The sequence below is a fragment of the Nesoenas mayeri genome (assembly GCF_963082525.1).
Source record: "Nesoenas mayeri genome assembly, chromosome: 2".
Classification (NCBI taxonomy): Eukaryota; Metazoa; Chordata; class Aves; order Columbiformes; family Columbidae; genus Nesoenas; species Nesoenas mayeri.
Window position 1 is genome coordinate 57,149,634 of NC_137543.1, and position 17,992 is coordinate 57,167,625.

The following is a 17,992-nucleotide window of genomic DNA, read 5'->3' on the forward strand; positions in this document are numbered from 1 at the left end:
TGGGGGTGGGGCGGGGCCGGGGCCGGGGCCGGGCGGAGTGGCGGTGCGGGGCGTGCGGGAGGCGGGCCCTGGGCCCTCGGCCTCGCGGGCAGGTGGGAAGGGCGGTTGCGCTGCGGGACCGGCCGTCGCCAATCGGCTGCGGCCGCGCCGGGACTCCTGGGTGGTGCGGCGGCGGCGGCGGCGGCGGCGGCGGCGCGCGCGCTTTGTTCGTTACTGCGGTGGGCCGAGCTTCGGCGGGCTCTTGGAGGCCTTAGAAACGGCCCGGGCCGCGGAGGCCGGCCCGCGGGAGCGCCCGGTCTGCGCAGCCCCCCGTGAGGGAATCTTGAGTCTCAGGGCCGTTAACGGGGTGGGTGGGGGTTGCTGCTACAGCGTCTATTGCTTCTTTGCATTTCGTCCCGTCCTGTCCCGTCCCTCCTGTCCCCCACGTTCCCCCCGCCCCCGGCGCTTTGAGTTCTCCAGCTTTTCTTCTGAAAAACCTGACCCCTGGTTGCCATCACTGGCTCTGAAAGCCAGCAGCTTGGTTGCCATCGTTGGCTCTGAAATTTTGATAGTTTCTGAATTTAGCTGGTCTTGGAGCAGCCAGGTGAAGATAAGAAAGGGTGTGCTTCTTTGGAAGCATGGGTTGGATGCCGTACCGCAGTGGAAAAATTATTTCTCTAAGTCATACTTTGAGGCCATCTGTTTTGAGGAAAACTGTTCTGGAATCTCTGTAGTACTCCACTTAGGGCATATGTTTTGGCCCTGATTAGGAGAATTAAGCCTTGATATAGTGGAGCGTGTGTGGGTTTTTTTTGTTAGACTGAAATAGGCCACTGTTTTAGAAAAGGACTTGCCAAATTATCCTCTCTTATGCCTTGTTAAAAAGGAAGCACTCTGTTTCCCAATGATTATATGAAGAAGGCTAGAATGTGCTGGAGATTAAATGAATTTTGTAGCAGTGATTGAACGTGTAAAATATATAGATACAGAGATGCAGTGGCAGCAGAATATTAGTGAAGCTTGAGGCATAGTGGGTATTCTTGGCAAACTTGAAATCCACAGTTGATATGAAAATTTGCTCTTAAGAACCACCTTTATTTTTTGTTTGAGGGTATTCATTTGAAAATATGCTCAATCAGCTTGTGCTTCTAAATGTAAAGTGATAGGACGAGAGGAAACAGCTTCAAGTTGTGCCAGAGAAGGTTAAAAGAAATTTATTCACAGAAAGTGTTGTCAGACCTTGGAACAAGCTGCCCAGGGAAGTGGTTGACTCACTATCCCTGGACGTGTTTAAAGACACATAGGTGACATGGGGACATGGTTTAGTGCTAGAGTTAGGTTATGGTTGGACTCAATGATCTTGATCTTGGTCTTTTCCAAGTAAAATGATTCTATGTTTTGTAGGTTACTTATTATGAGGAGAAGAAAAGGGAGATTGCAGCCTCAAAAACAATAGCACTTTGCAGTTGAATCAATAAAGATATCTAAGAAAAACTCAAACATGAAGAGTAAAGATTTATCTTAATTATAAGGAGGGTACTTTAAAATTCCACATATTGTGCTGTCTTTATTAAATAACCAGTCAAATTTGAAGCCTATATGTTCTTTGGGGCAAAAGCATGTTTTGTTTCTATAATGCCAGTATTATCACTGAAAGTCTTGACTGTAAGCACAAGTAAGTGAAATACAAAACTTAACATGGTTGGTGTTTTGTTGTTTTTTTTTTTTTTTCCCTATAGGTTGCCCTTCTGATCAATGGACAAGGAGACTAATCTGTCAAAAATGGCTGATGTAACCGAGACAGAAGAACAGGAAATAGAGAAAAGTTTGGATGAAGAAGTGGAGAAAACACCTCATCCTTTAGAGGCAGATTCAGGTATTCGTCAGGAAGGTGATAGTTCAACTTCAGGTACAGTGCACTCCACTGAAAATGAAAAAGATGACATTGGTAAACAGGACAGCACAGCAAAAAGGAAGAATTTAGATCCTGGAGATGAACCTCCTAAGAAAGTAGTGAGTATCATTTGTTTTGAGCCATGTTCAAATACCTGTTTCAAAGCCTTAGCTAAAGAAAAGATTGAAAATATTTGTGCTAAACATCTATGAAGCAGCATGAAACACCAAATGTCAATGTGTACAGGTAGTTTTCTAGCAAAGTAACAGGTGCCGAAGTTATGTTGGGCTTATTGGAAGAGAAGGAGGACTGGTAATTAGAGTGTTAAGAAAACTGATCTCAGCACATGCTTATTCTGATCCTAAGATCATTGTTCCATCACTGTCTATGTGGTAGCAATCTGGTAGTCTAGTGTAGGGCTTACTGGCATTAGTCTAAGTCATATGTCTGGTATGTTTTGTATGTTGTTGTCCTGTCTGTTAGCATTGTTATCTGTGCATGGGAGGTTCTTCCATAGGATAATTTTGTCCTTTAGTTTCCTCAGTAAGGTATTATATCATTTAGAAAATTCAACAAACTGCATCCTCTGTGGTATAATTTCAATATGACTTGTTAGGAAAGTGAAGTACTGAAAGGTTTACAGGTGCTTTTTTTTTGTTTTTTTTAAAGACTGCAAGATTAACATAAAACATCCTTTTGCCTGGGAGGGTGAAAAGGGTAATGTTATATGTAACTCTGTCATTTATTATGTATGGGCATGTAGAAACTGATGTTGTAATACCCAGTCTAATTTTGACCTTTTTGGATATGTAAGTATAATTTGAAAATATTTTTGACATGTTTTATTTCTCTGTTCAGAATCTTTCCAGGATGTTAATTTATGGCTAAGCAATCTTCTGAAATAAAGGGGGCCCTTTGGTGTGGTAGAAACTTTGTTAACCCTTTCATCTTTTTAATAAGGTATTTCTAGAATAAGGTTTAGATGGACAAGTAATACATTATTTTTGTGTAGCTTAAGGGTGTAGAGAGGTGATTGCATTGAACACAGCTGCCAGCGTCTGGATGTAATTGCTGATGGCTCTTTGCAACTGTGCTTGCAGCAGCTGAGATCTGTTAAGGGATTGTATGAATATGTCCCCTGCGCTTGTCAAAGTCAGCTGTTCTAACTTCTGTCACCTTCAGCGGCCATTCAGGGAGCCATCTGTGCTTACTCTAGAAAAGACTAGAAATAGTAAAAATGTTTGTTAGTATCAGTCAGCTGAGTGTGATACTAAACAGATGATGGGGCAGAGTGATTCTGGACAAGTGTCTCTGGTCTTTCTGAAGGTTACCAAAAGTATTTGAAACACTGAAGATTTCATGTAGTATATTAAGTTAGTCAAACCTTCTTTTCCCTTGAAGAACTGCTATTTGAATAATAAGATAATGGGATGTTGACATTTGTAGTCAGCTGTTGGGAATGCTTTTAGTTGCTGTGTAAATTTGTACTGGCTGGGGCTTTGTAGCATGTTGGTGGGTTTTAGCTGAGAATCCTTCATTCTAGTTTGTACTGTTATGTCAAATGCTTATGCCTCACAGAATTTGTGTCCGTTCTCCATATTCTGTTATTTTATTTTAATTTCATATATATAATTGAAGATTTTGTTTTCAAGGTGAAGAAATTTTAAGAGTGTAATATCTGCCTGTAGACTGCTCTGTGTCACAGGTGGCAGAAAACTCTTGGACTATTTAGTTAAGGCTGGAACAGAGACCTTTCTACAGCTTACTGTTAAGCATTCAAATGGATACTCTTGTAAAGTCATTGCTCTCCTTTACCATTGTCCATTTAAAGCTCTGGCATTGTGATCACCCTCCTAGGGTTTTATGCAACATCAGCTAGTTGGCGTTTTGGTTAAATTTGCTGTTTATAGACTTCTGTTAGATGTAAACATTGAATTTCTGGATCAGGATATTTGAAGAAGCTTAAAGCTGAAATAATACTCCTTGAGGAGGAATATCCTCTTCAATCCCAGGCTTAAGGTGAATTAGACTCTTTGAGAATGGTGAAAGTATTAGAGGACTAAAGATTAAATATTTCTGTGAAGGAAAGGTGCTGGGCATCCGTCAGAAATGACTTTGACCAACTGAAAAGGGCATTAATTTTTTAAGGGAGTTTTCTCTGTGATAACTGAAGTACTGACGTCAGTACCAGGCCAGATACAGGCAATGATTCTATATATAAAGTAATGGTGCTTTTCATAGCATTACTTGTTTACTTTCTTAAATCCTTATAGTGAACATGTCTTTTGATTAAATGAAAAAGTAATAAAAATAATTAACTGCTTGAATCTATTCCTTCTCTCATTTCTACAGCGTGAGATAGGCCATGGGCAAGCTGTAGCTGCACATTATAATGAACTTCAAGAAGTTGGGCTAGAAAAACGTAGCCAGTCTCGTATATTCTACCTCCGAAACTTTAATAACTGGACAAAGAGTGTCCTCATTGGTAAGGTTCCTTAACTGATTGCTTAGACTTTGATAAAATGTAACTAATTTTTGTATGAAAATGTAACCTTTTTTTCTGCTTTCTGATGTTCATGATGGCATTTTGTCTCTTATTACATAGCAAGATTTTCAAGTGCAACAGAATATCTGTTTTTATTTTGAGTCTTTGTGATAGTGTTTTGTATTGTTGGAATGCTAAATACATGCATAAAGATCAGCTGACCTGAAAAATAGAAAGGCTCATACTGGAAACTGTTTTTCTTTGTGACATTTTAAAATAGAAAGGTACAGCTTTAAATCATAAAGAATTTCTTTGTTAGATTGAGCTATTCTTGTTATTTAAATCTATCTCAAATGATTTCATAACCATTTTCCAAAGCAGTCTGTCCTCAGGTCTAGATTATGCAATTCTGTAGGAAACTTGAATGCATATTTCATTACCCATAGTCAATGGTTTAAAATAGGAAAAGCTAGAGGATGTAGATCTTTAAGAATCAGCAGCTTTTAATAAAAGGCAAAGTCTGCTATCCCACAAACTAATTCAGAAGTGAGGGAACAAAACCATGAGGTGTCTGCAAACTAAGAAAAGAATTACTGGCAGAGCACCACAGGGTCATGAAGAGGGAGCTGTGCCAGGAGATTTTTGGCACCATTTGTCTTAGCATGCTGCTTTTTGTTGTATCAGAGCGGTTAGAAGCAATATTTCAGTTTACATAAAGCTGTTCCTGGAGCCCGTGTTGAAGCCTTTCAGTTATGATGAATTTTGGTAGTGTGGTTTTACAGCAGTTGTATCCAAGCATATTTCAGGTCTCTTACTGTGAAGAAGAGTTGCTAGCATGCTCATATGTTTGCATAATATGTCAGCATCAGTCATAGCAAAGATAGCCTAGACAGAGTGGAGATAGAATAGAAAATGAAATCTGTATATATAGGGTAAAAAGATAGTAAATAAGTAGCTAGTGTTCTTGCAAGTAGAGACTGAGACCATTATGCACATTCGTAATGTGACCACAAGGAAAAGTTGTGGCTGATTCATTTAATTGGCTTTTTCTCTTTTGCAAAAGGCTTTCTCATACTTTCAAATAACACCTGCCTTCATTATAATGGTAATGAAAGGGAGCCCTGTTTCCCCACTTACACACAGGGTGGTTGTTTAGCCTATGTCTGCCAGGGAAACATTTCAGAGCTCCAGTCACATTACATGCAAAGCACATTAAGTACAGAAAATATTCATTATCTTCTCCATTGTTTTATAAGTTTGTGGTTCCTTTCATTATTAGTCATTTCTAGAAAAAGAAATTTAAGTCTGTGATTTTAAGAAGACTTACAGGCAAAGGAAGTTCTGAGATGTTTTAAAATTCTCAAATCCTTTTGGTCCTTTAGGGATCTCTACAGTACAAGTGAATTAAAGATACCACAATATGCATTCTCTCTTCTTATTTTTCTAGGTGAATTTATAGACCGGGTACGACGGAAAAAGAACGATATAACTGTTTTGGATCTAGGATGTGGTAAAGGTGGAGACTTGCTGAAATGGAAAAAAGGAAGAATTAAAAAACTTGTCTGTACTGGTAAGAAGACACAATAACTTTCCAGGGAAAGTACACCACTGTTTTATGGGAAAAACAAGCACATTTCCTGTTTTTTATGATTTCATGTTTTCAGTCAGCCCAAAAATCTAATGATACACCTTATGTCAAAAAGTTGTCTTTTCTCTTTTAACCTGAAGACATCAACTTGATTGCCAGTGTAAGTATAAGAACCATTGATGTTCTGTGTCATGAGATTTCAGTTCAACTCATAAATAAAAGCTGCTGTCAGTAAAGAAACATACAGTTACCACAGATTGTTTTAGGCAAGTGTAACACTGTATTTTCTCCCACGTCTAATCTCCTGTAGTGTTTTTAACCATTCTGAAAATATGCACGTAAGAGTTACATTTAAAAAAATCAAGCAAACCCCACAGTAGTTTAACAAAAAATAGTCTTGGATGTTATAGTCAGCCAAAGATTTTCAGACTCAGAAAGTGGAAGAGCTGAAAGCTGATTAAATAATGTTTTGTTTAAATAGTTTGTTTAGATGTTGGGAAGGAGATACCATCTTCCCTTCTCCCAAAAAGCATGCCAAGAATAATCCAAGGAAGCATTACTTAACTTCAAATTCAACAGATACTAAAATTTCATGAACTTGCTTTAGTGGGAATTATTCTGGTTATTCTACATTTTATGGTTCTGTCTTGCCTCTCTTTTTCAGTTGGCAGTCTTAAAATACAGTTAATGAATTTGCTTACAAAGTTCTTATGTAAATTTATTGCATGTCGTTAGTTTTAATATTATTTAGTTGAAACACTATGCCTGACAGAGCAACAGTCTTAAAAAAGTTCCCATGGTGCAATATAGTAGCATATATCATAAGTAATTGCATTTCAATGTCATGTATATTTGTATGAAGATGAAGAGCTTTCAGTACTGTTGGAAAAACTTTGGGAGCTAATGCATACTAGACACTTAATACTGACAGCACTTGATATCAATCACCGTGGTATCCATCACTTGAACTTTTGGAGGCTTGCTTTGCCCTTTTGGGGATGGGGGCTTTCTAAAGTCTTCAGGTTACAACTTTTGTCTGAAGTTAAGACCTGAAAATGACAGTGTTATAATCCCAAACACCTCCTGCAAATTAAGTTAATTTCTTAAGCATTCGAAAGAAAAGTGTTTGTTCCCATCAAAGTGTAATCGAAGATCAACTTTTATCCCTGCATAATGGATCTGCTGTATTCCAGTAATTGTGACAGTTTTCTTGTTTGGGGAGCAGTTTACACTTTTTGTTTTAAAAATTTCTCTTTATATAGATATTGCTGACATTTCTGTGCAACAGTGCAAGCAGCGATATGAAGACATGAAAGCCCGATGTCGTTATAATGAGCATATATTTGATGCAGAATTTATACAAGCAGATAGTACCAAGGTACAGTTCCCATGCTTTATAATATTTTAGAGATGTAACACTCTTGTGTTAAGCAAGTATGGGAAGCGATGGTAGTGCTGTATATTTTTAAGACCAGATTATTGTACTGTCAGTAGAATCAACCATACATGGTTAGAGGTGTGAAATTCTTGAAGCCTGAATGTCTTTTCCAGATAATAAATCTGGTACTTTCAGTTTCTTTCACTTGACAAGGGGAAGGGAATGACTACATACTTCTGTAGTTCTGGGAGCCAGCGTGGGATGTTGGAAACTTTGTGAATGTGTGCTTTTTATGCTAGAATGAATAAGGGACATTTTCTGATTTGACTTACACATTTTATTTATCCTAGTATTTTTCTTTTGTACTGGCATTGTAGTTGCTACAATACATGTTCTCAAAACTTGTGTGATAGAGCAGTTTTCTGAGACTGTCTGGAGGTGATATTGAATACATTGCTGAGGCTTAGAAGACAGTCTTGTAAGCAGCACTGCATTTGCTTCCTGGAAATGCAGGCTGAGGGACAGAACCTACCTGGTTCAAGCATATTTGTGAAAAGACTGAAACTCTTATTTCCAGCCTTGCGGGAAAGGTTGTTGGCTTGAATTCTTGCTTGCCTCTCCTCAGGAATACAGTCTGTTGCAGGTTCCAGGTCATCTCCCTTGGCTCACAACTACAGTCTGGGTAAAGAGGACAGAACCTTGGCTGGGGGTAGTTTCAGGTTGCTGTTACAGCTCAGTGTTATATACACATGTATTTTCTGTTACATGTTCTGTCTGTCCATGCATACAAATGCTCATCTCCCTGACTTTGTTTCTCTACATTATATACAACATAGATGATAAAATCTCACAACTTGTCCAATTCCACCCATATTTATTTCTTAGTTTCCTGTATCTCTCTTTCTGAAAAGTAGAAGGGGAGTAAATGGACAGGTAAAATTGCTATGGATATGTGAAGTGTCTGCTTTTGTCTTACCATATACAGAATGTTGACAGCATGTGACATGGACTGGGAGTGAGTGAGAGGGTGGGAAGTTGCAGTGAACTGCTAAGTACGAAATACATTGAGTACAGAATGCATATCGTGAGCCTTGGGAAGAACTTGTGTACTCCTATGTTATTTACGATGGCTACTAGTATTGTAAAAAAGAAGCCTGATCAAGAAGAGTTAGAGAACTGATGAGTACAGGGTCAAACTGTGGCAAGCTTTAACCTCACAAATTCCAAGGACTCCAGGTTTTTCAGAGTTACTGCTTGGTTGGTCTGGGGTATGGAAGAGTGTGTTCATACACGTGTGTGAGAATACAGACAAATACAACTTGGTGGGCAGGCAAATTGACATATTTAAAAGAACCCCTCCTTTCAATTGTATGTTCAATGGGTCAGTTCTCATTACAGAGACTTAGTAAACTGAAAATTCATTTTATTATAATAGTTGTTTCTAGACAAACAGTGGCTGGTTATAAACACTCAGCAGTAAAATATCTCTGGACACTCTTAGGTAACTAACCTTGGGTTTTGCCCTTCCAGGCGTAGTGATGTTACTTGCCAACATGAAAGGAATTTAAGGACACATAAACTTTGAAATGTTAATATGCATTCTTGTTGTTCCCAAATGCTGTGTATTGTTTTCTGTGTAGCAGATAACTTTTTCTTACTCTTACCTTTTTCATCTTGTTCTGGTTGAACTTGTGAAGGGATGAAGGCTGAAAGTAAAAACTTCAAATAATTATGGGAGTAGCATATATGTTGGAAGATTTAAGTGAATCATGCTTGTTTCTGTAGCTTTTGTTTCAAGCTTTCTTTTTACTTTTTAATCTGTTTCAGGATCTCTTGTCTTCCAAATACAGTGATCCAGATATGCGCTTTGACATTTGCAGCTGCCAATTTGTTTATCATTACTCATTTGAGACATATGAGCAGGCAGACATGATGCTTAAAAATGCTTGTGGGAACCTCTCTCCTGGAGGGTATTTCATTGGCACAACTCCAAATAGCTTTGAACTCGTGTAAGTACTTTTATATTCTATTAGTCTTTACAAAGTTTGTGAAGCATTGTTAAGTGAGAGTCATTCTTGCAGTGCTCTGATAGGTTTGTGCAAACAAAAGCAGCTTTTTTTGCAGCAATTTTGGATTCTAGACAAGAAAATCTCACTCATTAGCTTGACTCAAATATGTAAATCTGTACTGACCCTTGTCTTTTGTAGTCATGGCTCTTCTGGATCTTCATACAGAAACCCTCTGTAGCAACTTAAATAGTGACAAAATAACCATAGCCTGGCCAATAACTGTCAGACTTTTGCTGTGGTTGTTCCAAGATGCCTGACTTGTCCATGTAGACTGTGTCTGGGCTAAAAGTTAATTTCCTAGGTCCATTAAGTCCTTGGTATGTTGTACAGGAATGATAAGCTGTTAAAACCTAGTATGCTGCTTCTCTTCATTTCATTGTTTCATTGCCTTATCTAATAAGGGATGTGAGAAACTACAGGGATCTCTGAATGCTGTAGTTCGGGGAGAAACATTTTCAGGCCTCTTACACATAGCTTTATTTGCCTGTAAAATTAAAAAATAGGTCAATTAATATTTGTTTATGTCTCCTTTTATAGAAAGCGACTTGAAGCTTCAGAAACAAATTCATTTGGGAATGAAGTATACCGTGTAAAATTTGAAAAGAAGGGAGAATATCCCTTGTTTGGGTGCAAGTATGATTTCCACTTGGAAGAAGTGGTTGATGTCCCTGAGTTCCTGGTTTACTTTCCATTACTGGAAGAGTAAGTTAAGTTTTGAATTAATTGTACAATAAAAGCTGTGAAACATAATAAGCATTTGTTTAGCTTGTGTGTGATCACATAATACTTGCAGAAAATTATATTTTGTCTTTCTTACTATATTTTTCAGTTCTTCATTTTCTGTTGTTGCTCTAAATAAGGAGGTTTCTTGCATTTCCATCCACAACTATAATCTGTCCATTGCACTCAGTTGAAGGTGCTCTGGTCAGAAGCTGTGAAGAGATAAACTAGCTCTCACACAAGAATGTATCTGATATGTTAGATGTGTCAGCAAACCTTTAGCACTGTCAATTTACTCTTCTTTAATCTTAACTTTTTTGGGGCTTTCATTCTACCTTTCATTAGTCCTTCAGCAAGCCTTCTTCATCATGGTGTTTCTTTCTTGTCTTACCCAGCCTTCTTTGGATATTGTAGGATTTTTCCTACGACTTATATTTTCTTTCTCTATATCTTCTTCATCTGTGAGCATACATTTTGCTGTTACCTCTGGGTGAATTCAGATTTGCCTTTCCCAGCCTGTGTCCTGAGGTACAGACGAATGTTTCCATGTTGGGGTTTTTCTTGCCATTCAAGTTCAGCATGGTTGTTAAACACTGTTAAGCTTTCCATTCAAACCTGTATGTTTTCACACACTTCGTTTGTAGTTCTCTCTGAAAAATACCAGGATCTGTCGCTGACACCTGTAACTCCAGTGTTATAGGACCACAGTTTCTACTATAATTGAGGTGTAAGGCACCAAATCTCATACAAGGACGTTCTTGTAATATATCCGTGATAGCTGACATGGCAGGGTGATGATACTGCATGGAAAATAGTGTATTCTATCTGAAAGTTCAAATGGAACTTACCAACTTCTGTGTATTGGGAGACATTTTTCTATCAAAATGTTTATGACTTCTGTGTGGAGTTCTGTTGTCGTAATTAAAAAAAATACAGTTTGTGGTGGTGGTGCATTTTTTTTTTTCATCTAAGTGTCTCCACCAAAAAAAAAAAAAAGAGTAATCCTAATGAATACCATAAGGTGTCACTGTAGCATAAAATGGTTCCTTTGAAATAAAACTACAATAATTTTGCATGTTCCCTAATTAATCTTATTGTTTTCAGGATGGCAAAGAAGCATGGTATGAAACTGGTCTACAAAATGACATTTAGAGAATTCTATGAAGAAAAAATCAAGAACGGCGAGCATAAAATGCTGTTAAGGAGAATGCAGGCCTTGGAGGTAAATACGGAGTTAACTCGTTTCATTTAAATAGTATTTTACATCCTGTTAATTACTTATGCAATAATTGAAACTCCTGTTGTGAACATTGTGCAATGAATTGAAGGCTACCAACAGAAAAACTGAACTCCTGTGGCTGAGAGTACAACTGTGGTAGTCTGACCTTCACTGGCTGCCAGACACTCGCTGACATGCTCTTACTCCCTCTTCCCAATGAGACAAGGGGAGAAAATAGAGAAAAAAAACTTATGGGTCAAGATAATGACAGGGAGATTGCGTAAGAGTTACCGTCACGGGCAAAACAGACTAAACTTGGAGAAGATTAATTTAATATGTTAAAAAAAACAGTAGGATGGCGAGAAACAAAGAAAACTAAAAGTGCTTTTTCCCCATCCACTTGTTCCCAGGCTCAACTTCTCTCCTTCACTTCTGACCTTTCCACCTCCTCTCCCTGCCCCACAGCACAGGGGGACCAGAAATGGGCGTTGTGGTCAGTCCCTAACATTTTGTCTCGGCCACTTGTTGCTCCTCACACTTTTCCCCTGCTCCAACATGGATCCCTCTCTGATGCTTTCGTTTTACAGTTCTGTGTTTCCCTCCTCCTTCAAACAGTAGAATTTTTCAGCATAAAACGATCTGGTGACTTATTAAACTGAGTGACGTGGGCTGCAAGTGAATGTGACTGTCCTTGTGGAGTCTGGAAGGAACAGTGCTTTTCATGGGCTCGTATTGGCAGTAGCATGGTGACACAGTCTTTGACATACCAGCTTCGTTCTTCAAAAAGAGATAGTTGTCTTAAATTAGTGGCCACTTGAAATTGAGGGACTGCATTGTTAACTACAGGCCATTATGCAGTAACTGGGATACTCAATAAGTATATATTAGTTTTGTAGAATCAGTTGTATACTTCTGTTACAGCTCCTTTGTGTTACTGAAGCATTTTAAGCATTCTGCTTGAAATCTTTGTCACTCATTTCTTAGTACTTCTGCTTAAGAGATGCCGGATTATTCAGTTGCTGTTCTAAAAGAGGGTATCTCTAGGTTGTAATGAGCTATACACCGAGAATAATTTTTATAGTTATTTTGTTTCCCCTGTGTTGGAGACATAAGGATAAAAGTTAATTTATTAATGCTGGGTGTCAGATTTTATGGAAAGTAGGGAATATCAGACCTGATCTTGTAGGTGCTATAAAGGAGAGGAAATTTAAGATCCTCATAATAATTACTGACCTCTGTTCGGAGCTATGTTGTGATAAACCCTCAACTGATGTGATTAATGTATCTTACTATGCAACTAATATTTATTTGTTTCTTTATGTTCTCCAGCCATATTCTACATTTGGTGATTCTAGGCTTGTTTCTGATAAACCTGATGATTATGAGCATGCAAAAGAGTTCATCAAAGATGGCAAGGCAAAGTTACCACTGGTAAGTTCTTTCTTGCTTCACTAGACCAAATGGTGTCTGAAATCGAGGTTCTGGTCTTTTGGACATGTGGTGCCTCCTTCATTTTAGCTGTCAAAGTTTGTATGAACATCTCTGTGCCTGTGAAAAATCATAGAGCTGCAGGGCTGAGGAGTTCATATACCCCATACTCGAATAATCAAATTCACTTAATTTTGTAGCTATTAAGAAATTTGTATAAATGCAAAAGAGAGAGGATATTTTGCCATCTTCCTTGGCAGGTATTCTAACATAACTCATCTTAATCTGAAGAATTTTCTTGTGTTTGTGGATCTTCACACTACAGATCTAAAGTTTTAGTTTTCTTCTTTTAATCCTCCGATGGGAGAGTTGAAAACTTATTCAGATTACTATATGCATTTGAAATCTTAAACATTGTTTTTCTGTTGTCTTTTTGGGTGAAGATGATCTAGATTCCTTCTCAGCCAATTTTATTGAAGTTCTGTAAACGCTATTTTTTAAATCTACTATGCCTTCATTTTTTATTTTTTATAACTGAGCTGCTGAAATTAGGCTAATCCTACATGCATAAAACTAAATTCATATATTTCCTCCCTCAATTTCATTAAATAAGATATTCTGTTCACATTCTGCAAGTAAAAGAAACTTACTTTGTGATGATCATGATCTTACCTTGTACAAAACTTAGTCTGCTCTCCTGTCATATATGTTTCTGCATTTCTCCTATTTTGGCAGCTTGATTTATGATTTCAGAAATAAAAATATTGAACCATCTTTAATGGGGGTCGTATTAGATTTTAGATTAGTGGTACAATTAAATATGTTTTTTTCTGCTTCTAGTCCTGTCTTCTAATTCACATGCTGCCTTTCAGAGCTTGCTGTCTTTCTCATGTTTTATAAAGGGTTTTTCTTTCTTCCATAGTCCTAGCTGTACATGGTGGTGTTGGAGTCATCTGCAGCTGGTCCTCTCTCAGCCTTTAATTCCTCTATACTGGTCTCAGAGTTGGGTGCATGATGGACAGGAGCCTGCACAGCTGCTATTCCTGGGAAGCGAGCAGGAGGCCTGCTGTCATTTTCCTCCAGGAACTGCTGCCATTTGGCTATTTGCTCTCCATCTGTAGCCAGGCTAGCTATTCAGGAGAGCACAGAGATGTGTGTTTGCTTTTGTCTGTGCATTTGCGGAGTCAGGTTTGTTTTAACCTAACTATTCATGCTGCATGGCTCCTGACCAGCAATGTTAGCTTTTTCAGTCTGAACTTTAGGTCTTTTTTATGTGTTGAGGCTCTTTGATAAGAGAGAACCAAAATTGTAGACTAGTTTGAGTAAAAATCATAGTTTTAGTGAAATCATATGCACTTACTGATAGGTGGCATCCTATTTCATTGTCCTACATATAGCATGAGGCTGGTCAGTTTGAAGTTTTTCCTCTTGGATTTTTTTTTTTTCATCTTTGGTTTATCTGCTGTTCATGTTCTGAATTCTTGAGGATTTATTCATTTTACTGTATATAAAAAAATCCTCCATCAACAGGAAAAAGAAACCTGCATTCTGTATTTAAAATCTAAAAATTTTAAAAATAAAATAGCTTCTATTAAGCAATAGAGAATGATAGAGTCAGACTAAAGACCTCTTTTTACTGTGTCACCTGCTGTGTCACCTGGAAAAGAAGAAATCTGCTTGAACAAGGCTTTTTTCTAGCCTTTTAAAAGATGAGTCATTTGGTCAGGATTGGTCAGTTGATAGCATATAGGATAAGTCATGCCCCTAGTGAGGACTCACTGGAAGGGGTTGGAGTTGACAGAGCAGAAAACTACCTTGTCATTTCCTCGTGCTTCTTATTTGGTAGGATAAATGGCAGCAGCTTTTTACTTGTATACTTGCCCTACTTTCATCTGACAAGGTGAGCTAAGGGTATCACAGAGTGTTAGGGATTAGAAGAGACCTCGAAAGATCATCTATTCCAGTCCCCCTGTCAGAGCAGGAACACCTAGATGAGGTTACACAGGAATGTGTCCAGGTGGGTTTTGAATGTCTCCAGAGAAGGAAACTCCACAACCTCCTTGGGCAGCCTGTTCCAGTGCTTTGTCACCCTCACTGTGAAGAAGTTTGCACCAATTGCCCCTTGTCTTATCATTGATTCTCACCAAGAAGAGCCTGGTTCCATCCTCATGACACTCACCCTTTACATATTTATAAACATGAATGAGGTCAGCCCTCAGTCTCCTCTTGTCCAAGCTAAAGAGCCCCAGCTCCCTCAGCCTTTCCTCATAAGGGAGATGCTCCACTCCCTTAATCATCTTGGTTGCCCTGCGCTGGACTCTCTCCAGCAGTTCCCTATCCTTCTGGAACTGAGGGGCCAGAACTGGACACAATATTCCAGATGCGGTCTCACCAGGGCAGAGTAGAGGGGGAGGAGAATCTCTCTCGATCTACTAACCACCCACTTTGTAATACACCCCAGGATGCCATTGGCCTTCCTGGCCACAAGGGCACAGTGCTGGCTCATGGTCATCCTGCTGTCCACCAGGACCCCCAGGCCCCTTTCCTCTACACTGCTCTCTAACAGGTCGTTCCCCAACTTATACTGGAACCTGGGGTTGTTCCTGCCCAGATGCAAGACTCTACACTTGCCCTTGTTATATTTCATTAAATTTTTCCCTGCTTAACTCTCCAGCCTGTCCAGGTCTCATTGGATGGCAGCACAGCCTTCTGGCATGTCAGCCACTCCTCTCAGGTTTCCTAGACTGCAAGGCAGGATGTTTTTTCGTAATTTTTTTTTTTTGTCTCCTTCTAGGGAACCTTGAGTAAATCTGAATGGGAAGCAACAAGTAAGTATCATTTTGAAAATTCAGTACTGACTGAATGATGGCTATGGAAAGTCTGTAAAATAACCTGTTGATTATGGAAGAAAATCCAAATTTTAAATATAACAGGATTTTATTACATATGTTATTCAAACGCCTGTGTCCAGATTGTGTAGTGCACATGTCTCAAGAATTTGGGAGGGAAATGCATAAAATAGGTTGAAATTTTACTTTATTGAAGTAGCTTCTAGAATACAAACATTTGGGCTAAAATAATTTGGGGAAGCCTTAGTTAGGATGTATGAAAAGAGCATGGCAATGTTATTTTGCTAGTGTTAGAGAATTAAATACTATACCTCTGGTCAGTACACTTGGATATTATACTGTTACCAGTCAACTGGAAAACAAACTCAGTTGGGACATACATTCATAAAAAATGATACAAATCTCTTTTGGGAAGACAGGGGCTGAAGCTTTACTCTTTGCCTCTAGTAATGTATGTTTCAGGAAGATGCAATAAAACATGGATGGTGAAGGGGTATTTGAATGTTTTATAAAGGGAGGAGAAAAAAGTTGATGCCTCAGACATTGAAAAGGATACACTGTTGTTAAATGTGTTTTGAAATGTTGTGTGTGCCAGAGAAAACTTTTGACATCAGGTTTTTCTGGTGTTGAGTTTAGTAAAACTTGGATATAATGGACTGAGAATTCTAAGAATAAAAAAAAAGTATTCCTAGAGAGATTGTTGCTTAAGTCTGTGTAGCCACAGTCAACCAGCATTTGCATTTTTGCAGACCATTATAGTGGTTGTGTTACAGATTTAAAAAGAAAATGCTGTTCAATTCACAAATGAAAAAAACCCTTTAGTTAAGCTGTTTGCTTTCTTAAATTATCTATTTTTTAAAGATAGGCATTAATTCCAGCAATGTAGAAGTATTATGTAAACTATCTAGTTGAGAGGGGCTTTTTATACCTTTAAAAGTTTGGTGATGACTGTATTTTCTACGTGGACTCTTTTTTTTTTCAGAGATATTTGGACCACAGAGCTTCTTATAGGATATAAGCACAGCTTGCTTGTTACATGGAACTTCACTTTGCTTAGTTGCTGAGGAATATACAATAGGCTTGTCTTGAAGTTGCAGTGTAGCTATTGCACCTCATCCAGTAAAACAAAAGTGGAGTGGAAGTCCATAGATGTGTAGTTAGACTCATGGTCTCAGGAAGCTTGTTTAATGTATCTGTTTGGTGTGAAGCATATGAACATGTGACATATCTGGCATTGGTTATATGCCAAGTAAGCATTTCCTAGAGGTGCTTTTGTAGACTGTATGAGTGTATCCATTTCTGTATCATATTGTTCTGGAGTTGAGAAACTGCTGTCTGGTGTTTGTAAATACTTTGTGGTATTTTACAGGAGGAAAATTAATAATTCTGTACCATGAGTTTATTCACTTTTTAATTAAAAATGAAGTTGATAATTTCGCCCCTAATTGTCCATTACTGCATGTATGGAGTCTTTAAATTTAGTTGCATATGACTTTTTATGCACCGGTGAATGTTAATTATATGTAGAGTGGCATAGTAATTTATGAATTACATTCACATTTCAGTAGTATCATTAACTGAAATCAGTTTTGCATTAACCATATCAGCAGTACTTTAGAATAGTTTGCTTTTGTGCATTCTTAGCTGTATTGGGAAAACATGTCTAAAACCATACTGGACTTGAGAACTAGACTTACTCATTGGGAAACCATAGCAGTTTTTATGATTTCAGTAATCTGCTAACAGGTTGTGTGGGCAGAGTATCAACTTGTATACATTTTGAAAACTTAATCAAGTGGCAGAGGAAGTTGAAACTTTATATATTCCATTTTCTTTTTTAGGTATTTACTTGGTATTTGCATTTGAGAAGCAACTGTGAAACTTTGCGTACTGGCTGCAGCAAGAAGAGATCATATCCATGTGCAAGTTGGAATGGTCAGAAATCCATTGTGGCAACTATTTTTTTATTTTTTAATGATCAGAAGTGTGCAGGACACTACCAAAAACTAGAGCAAGCTCATGAGTTACATTGCCTGTCTGTGACAGATGGACTTGTGTGTGTATATATAAGAAAGATTCTGAACCAGTCTTTTTAAGCATTTGTAAGCAATCTGCATGCTCGCAAAACTCACATTTGAACTTGACACAACTTTATGTTAGAAACAAATGTTTTGTTAGTAGAAATACGTTTGTGTTTAAAGCCTGACCCTGCACTTTCTGAAGTTGATGGAAAAATGACTGTCGACTTTGGTGGTGCAGAATGAGGGCCTAAATATTGTACCACAGAGCTCAGTTAATTCATTATGAGATATATTCAGACATATAGGGTATGTCTACATTGCATGCAGAGCTAAGTGGCTAATAATACCTGAGTCAATTTGAA

At 38.2% G+C, this 17,992-nt stretch overlaps 1 protein-coding gene across 2 annotated transcripts in view; it reads left to right on the forward strand.

The window, feature by feature from the left end:
• RNMT (RNA guanine-7 methyltransferase) overlaps nucleotides 1-17,624 on the forward strand; it is a 17,787-nt gene extending 163 nt beyond the window's left edge. Inside the window, exons 1-11 of one of the 2 annotated variants that reach the window (XM_080338865.1) lie at nucleotides 71-92; nucleotides 1,719-1,992; nucleotides 4,226-4,358; nucleotides 5,806-5,928; nucleotides 7,209-7,324; nucleotides 9,152-9,333; nucleotides 9,931-10,095; nucleotides 11,218-11,335; nucleotides 12,662-12,763; nucleotides 15,555-15,588; nucleotides 17,451-17,624. In XM_080338865.1, the coding sequence (XP_080194991.1) occupies nucleotides 1,735-1,992; nucleotides 4,226-4,358; nucleotides 5,806-5,928; nucleotides 7,209-7,324; nucleotides 9,152-9,333; nucleotides 9,931-10,095; nucleotides 11,218-11,335; nucleotides 12,662-12,763; nucleotides 15,555-15,588; nucleotides 17,451-17,488 (1,269 nt within the window). In that variant the 5' untranslated portion in view covers nucleotides 71-92; nucleotides 1,719-1,734 and the 3' untranslated portion in view covers nucleotides 17,489-17,624. Of the gene's footprint in view, nucleotides 1-70; nucleotides 93-1,718; nucleotides 1,993-4,225; nucleotides 4,359-5,805; nucleotides 5,929-7,208; nucleotides 7,325-9,151; nucleotides 9,334-9,930; nucleotides 10,096-11,217; nucleotides 11,336-12,661; nucleotides 12,764-15,554; nucleotides 15,589-17,450 lie in introns of those variants that run through there. The other variant, XM_080338864.1, reaches the window with a different exon arrangement.
• Nucleotides 17,625-17,992: the final 368 nt, after the last annotated feature.